The 6,372-nt window shown below is 28.3% G+C and overlaps 1 protein-coding gene across 1 annotated transcript; it reads right to left on the reverse strand.

Moving 5' to 3' along the window:
• Positions 1-985: 985 nt before the first annotated feature.
• LOC105629998 (uncharacterized) lies at positions 986-3,483 on the reverse strand. Its single transcript, XM_012211665.4, has 6 exons — positions 3,158-3,483; positions 2,963-3,016; positions 2,460-2,669; positions 1,654-1,921; positions 1,497-1,574; positions 986-1,259 (listed from the first exon to the last, which is right to left on the reverse strand). The coding sequence occupies exons 3-6, from the start codon at positions 2,660-2,662 to the stop codon at positions 1,209-1,211; spliced, it is 600 nt and encodes a 199-aa protein (XP_012067055.1). The 5' UTR covers positions 2,663-2,669; positions 2,963-3,016; positions 3,158-3,483; the 3' UTR covers positions 986-1,208.
• Between the last annotated feature and the right edge of the window lie 2,889 nt (positions 3,484-6,372).

Here is a 6,372-nt window from a genome sequence, read left to right on the forward strand (position 1 = left end):
CATTTCCATTTCCGTGCAATGTAGGCAATCATAATAATCTAGTAATTAACAATCCAATCTCTGCGGAGACGATAACTTTTCTATACTATTTGTATAGTCCGTACACTTGTGGAACACGCATCAGTCGCTATCAACACAAAACGAAATAAATAAAAATTTTGAAAAAAGTGACTATTTAACCCAACGAAGGCAGTATCTTATAATAATTTAGTTTCACAGGAAAATAAACAATATGTGAAATTATAAAGAAAAAGAAAAAGAAATGTAGAAATGAGCAAAATAAGCATGAATGTTGTTGTAGCTAATTGTTGAAAATTTGGCATTTTGTATAATATACTGATAACTTGTCAAATAAATAATTTTAAGTGTGATTCACATTAGATTTTATTATAATCACATAAACTCAATTATCTTAATTTAATTACTTTAATTTAATTATATCATATTAGTACAAATTTGAAGAGACTTTCATAGTTCGTGTATATATTATTTTATGTTACATTAAACTCTCACTGAAATTTTATAAGATATTTTGTTTTTTGAAATTAGATCGGAGTATGTTACTGAAATAAAATTAAATTTTAATTTATAAATTTTTATAATAACTTGACAAACCTAAATATTAATATTAATCCATTTTTGTTATTCATGTTAGATTTTGAATATCTTTCTTAATATTAGGAGGGATATATAGAAAGTACAAAAAAAAAAAAATTACATGCCTATGCTGCTCCATTTCTAAATGGAATATTCATAAATAGAAACATGAAATCATCATCATCATCATCTCTCTCTCTCTCTCTCTCTCTCTCTCTCTCTCTATCTCTGCTATAAATGAGTTAATGGTCTTCTTTGGATAACAAAGAATCTTAGACCTTCATGGAATACATACAAAGAACCTTACAGCTGCAGAGAAGAAATGACCCGTGAAATGCAATAAAAGCTAAAGCAAAGAATCATAAAAGCATAACCAAGAGGAAAAATATAACTTTAATTTATATTCATGACATTAAATTGGCTAAAAAAGGCCATTGGTACAAAACAAACAACAGAAGAGAGACCCCTAATCGCTATTAATTTTTCCTGCTTTCTCTTTTCTCTCTTTTTTTTCTTTTCGTGAAAAAGAAAAGAAATTCTATGTTTTCTTTTATACTAGTCTCTCCTACCTACCAAAAACAGAAATTTTCTTGCCTCTTACATTAAATCTCTCATTCTGAATCACTTTCCATACTCCCCATTGCCTTCAATCCTCTAGGTCTCTGCATCAAATAATGCACAAATCAATCTTCATTTATTTAAACTTTTTCAAGCTAATTCTGATCATCTAATGGAATTAGATCCTAAAAAGGTTTGAAATCCCAAGAAAAGATTCAAATTTTAAATTATTAATTTTCCTTTTCTTGAACTTTCTAAGCAACCAAACAACAAATATACAACTAAATGACATGAAAATCCATAAGGTCCCAGAAGCAAGAAATCAAAGAGCAGAGCAGCACCTTTTTGGAAGCCTTTTTCTCCCTCACTTCATACCTTTCTTGACACAAATCGGTTAACCATGCACCTGGACTCACCAACTGCAAATACACAACAAAACCAACAATTAAGATATGAAACAATGATCCAATCCCAAGTGGGTACATCGAGGAGACATACAAGTAGTGTTTTTTGTATTAGCTTAGCTCTTTTCTTAGGCCTTTGAGGAGGCTTGCAGCCTTTCATAGCCATGAAATCCTCTTCCTTCTCTTTGCTGGACAATGTAATAAACAACTTAGGCCAAACAAATCCCTTCTCTTCCTTCACGTTATCAATCAAAAGTTTCCCACTATCATCCAATCCCAATGATCCCCTTGTCGTGTAATATCGATCTTCCTTCTCTGGCGATAATACCGATGACTTCCTATTGTTCATTAAGTCAGAATTCCTATAAACACACACAACCCAGAAATAAAATCAGCAATTTTTACAATTTTTTGCAAGGTATCACAAGAAAATGAGAAATAACAATTTCTAATGAGTTTTGGCTTAATGCCATTGTAATAATCTGCAAATCTTCTAAGTTGCAAGTTAGAACACCACTTGGAGCCAGATTAACAGAAAATAAGAACATGGGAAATGAAAGCTAAGAAAATGATCTACCAACAATATTACTCCTAATTGAAACAGATTTATCATTTTGATATTTCCCTTCTCTCATCAACCAATTAGGCCACAGAAAACTCCGATACAACTTTCCTTCATCATGAAAAAATAAGATCCTAAAATGTAGCAACAATAGCAAATAAAACAAACAAACAAGTTGTTCCTTTCCCAAGTACTGAATCTTTTTTCCAAAACAAAACCCTTGATTAGTTAGGGAAAGAACACAAGTGAAAAAGCCTAGCTAAAATGCATACATTCTAAAACAAACGGTTCCAACAAAATTTTACTTAACATTCATAGATATAACGAATTTTATTTACTTGATAGCACGAGAGGGCGATTCTTTCTCAGCAGTAATAATGCGTGATGTAAGTTTCTTCTTTGGCAAAGAATCTGTTGGTTTGGATGTGTTGGCTAAGTTTCTATCTTTTTTCACTTTCACACATCTAAGCCTCTTTTTTGTCCCCCATTGTAACACAAAATCTGTCTCTGCACCTCTTTGACTCTTCTTTTCCTTCTCCATATTCTCTCTATACAACAAAACTTTAAAAGAAAGTCTGAGAAAATTATTCATAAATCTAATACAAAAACAGGAAAATTCACCAGTGATAAAAGAATAGTTCAAGAAAATGGCATTTTCCAGTAGCAAATAAGAAATAAGTAAAATTAATAACAAATTTAGAGGAAATTTTGCCAATAACAGTACATTTATATAAAGTTGGGATTTTTTTTTATAATTAGAAGTCATTCCCAAGGAAAATACAAGAAAGTATAGGAAAGTTTGATTAAAAAAGTTAATATTGCTGCAAAATCAGTCGCTGACCTCAAGATCTGCAGTCAATGCAACGCGAATCTATTAAAATTCTCACCAATCGGCCTGCATTTTAGAGCATAGACAGAATCAATTACACATCAATGCAATCACAAAGCAAAATACAAGAAAACACTCCAGTTGCTGAGAAAGTAACTAAAACAAGAATGGAAATTTTTCTTTTAATCAAAGAGATTTTATCCTTACAGTTTCTCAACAATCAAACAGCCCATAAATGCAAAACTGGAGAGAGTAGGAGTTCATTGCATTATACTGTGGCACCAAGAAACAACAGCAACAGCAGAAAACTTATAATGGTTTTGAATTTTTCTTCTTTTTTTTTTTTTTTTTGTTTGGTTGCAGAGAAAATGGAAAATTTTCTCAAGAGTATGAGGGAATGAAAGATTAATGGCTTCGGATTTGAGGGTTCGGATTAGATTTTAAGTTTGATAGCTAATAAATCCAAAAATCGGCGCTTTCTCTGTTATCTTCACCAGACCTCTCTTTTCAGTTCTCTCTTCTTGTCTTGTGTTTCTTTTAAAGTTTTATATTTTTAATTAATTTATTTACTGATTTTGTTAAAAAATTTCATATTTATTTAATAATTTAATGATGACCGCGTGATATGAAATGGATGGTCAGATGCGTTTCCCTCCAATTGGGTTGCTTTGTTGCTTGAAGACATAGGACTCGACTAGACCAGGTGTCTTCTAAGTCACGTGACAGTTGCTCAAGGCACGTGAGTTGGCGCTGCCATTTGCAACGAGTATGAAGCAGGGTGAGCAAACTTTGAAAAAAATCAAAAATGGAATAACCAATCAAAAATTATAAATATTTATTTTCTGAATAAAATCGAACTGTTAGACTGAATTAATGTCTACCGAATGGACCAATTTGGTTCAGTTTATAAATTCGAAGTTTCACATATTGAATATTTATGTCAGCGTGGGCCCTAATAGCAGGCCCAATATTAAAACTCATATAAAAGATAACGCATTAGCAAGAGGTTATTTGGGCCTAGAGACCCAACTTTATAAATGTTATACAAACTTTTTTTTAGAACCAACACGTGCGGGTCTCTCACTGTACATATAAAAGTATTCTGAACATATTATGTTGATTAAGAGTTGAGAGTTTCTATTTTAAATTTTAACTAAATATTTATCAACTAAATTAATTTTATTTTTATGGTTAAATTATATAATAATATTTTTGTGTTCAGCAGAATTAAAAAATTTTATAAGTGGTGATATAGAAAATTGATATATATTATATCTTTTAATAAAAATAAGTAAATATCAAAATTTATCAATAGTAACTTTTATTAGTTAAATTTCTATCATTTTGATAATAGAAACAATGATTAATGTATATATACACAAGCATGTACACAATTAAATTTAATTTAAATTAGAATATCGTAATTTGAATTATATTAAGCCACATTCAATCACATTTGCAATAAATGAAATTATGACATCCTAATTAAAATTAAATTCAGTAACACATAGAAATTAAATGAAATTAAGATATTATAATTGAAATTAAATCAATTCATGCTTAATTAAGTCAAATTTGTAATTAAATTAAATTAAGATACTCTAATTAAAATTAAATTAAGGCACACTTGAGTAAGTAAAAATGTCCAAGTTTGAATTAACTTAAATTAAGACACCTTAACTGGATTAAGTCATGCTTAATTAAGTCTACTTGAAATTAAATGAAATTAAGGCACCTTAATTGAAATTAGATTAAGTCACACTTGGACTTGCTTGAAATTAAATTAAATTAGATACTCTAATTGAAATTAACTTAAGTGACTCGACTTAGCTACACTTGAATTGAATGAAACTAACCCTAATTGGAATTAAATTAAGTCATACTTGATTAACTCACATTTGAACTTAAATGGAATTACGACACCTTAATTGAAATTAAATTAATTTATACTTGATTAAGTCACACGTGACATTAAATAAAATGAAGACACTCTAATTTAAATTTAAATTAAGTCATACTTGATTAATCTGTCACTGTTAAAATTAAATTAAGTCAGATTAATCTGTCACCGTGACATTAAATTTAATTTTTTTTTTTCGAAAGGACTAAAAATTTAAACGGAGACATACTTTGGGAACTCCGAAATAATTATCATAAACAGCGAGAACGAAGTCATGTATTTTGTAAAAACTAGGGGACCTGAAAATCATTTTGCCTCAAATTAAATCACACTTGAAGATTGAATGAAATTAAAACATCATAATTGAAATTAAATTAAGTTAGGCTTGATTAAATCATACTTAAAATTAAATGAAATAAGACCCTTAATTGAAATTAAATTGAGTCACACTTAGTCACCCTTGGAATTAATATACCATGATTGGAATTAAGTGAAATTAACATTTTTGTAGTTGGAATTGAATTAAACCAAACTTTATTAGTCACATCATATATGTGGAATTAAATTAAATTAAGTTATACTTAGAATTGAATAAAATTAAAACCTCCTAATTGGGATTAAATTAAGTCACACTCAACTAAGTAAGGGTTGATTAAGTTAGGTTTAAAACTAAATAAAATTAAGACTCTTAATTGAATAAATTAAAATATACTTGAAATTAAATGAAATTAAGCCACATGATTGGAATAATATTAAATCATACTACATTAAATCACCCTTGATTAAGTTGCACTTGGTTACTCCTAGAATTAAATTAAATTAAGATATCTTAATTGGGATTAAATTAAATCACATTTACAATTAAATGAAATTAAGGCACTAGATTTTCCAGTGGAATTGAATGGAATTAAGACACTCTAATTGAAATTAAATTAAGTCAAACTTCATTAAATTACACTTGGTCACACTTGATATTAAATGAAATAAGACTCTCTAATTGGAATTAAATTAAGTGACACTCGATTAAGTCTCACTTGGAATTAAATGAAATTATCTCACGCTTAGTCACCCTTGTTATTAAATTAAATTAAGATACTCTAATTGAAATTAAATTAAGTCATACTTAGAATTAAATGAAATTAAGATATTACAATTGAAATTAAATTAATTTACACTTAATTAAGTTACACTTGATTGTTTTATTTATTTATTTATTTTTTTTTTTTTGAGTATTGGGGATGGGGATTCGAAGCTAGAGTATTCAGTAAGGTGTTAATTGAATTTAGTGACACTCAACTAAGTTACCCTTGATTAAGTTACAATTGGAATCAATGAAATTAACACACTTTAATTAAATTTAAATTAAGTCATATTTAGTCACTTTTAAAATTAAATTAAATTAAGTCACTCCTGATTAATTCATACTTAGAATTAAAAGAAATTAAGGTATAACAATTGAAATTAAATTAAGCCATTAAGTCACATGATATATATGAAATTAAATTAAATTAAAAATCTTAAA

This window comes from Jatropha curcas, chromosome 7, assembly GCF_041381405.1.
Source record: "Jatropha curcas cultivar XTBG-Jc1 chromosome 7, XTBG_Jcur_1.0, whole genome shotgun sequence".
Taxonomy (NCBI): Eukaryota; Viridiplantae; Streptophyta; class Magnoliopsida; order Malpighiales; family Euphorbiaceae; genus Jatropha; species Jatropha curcas.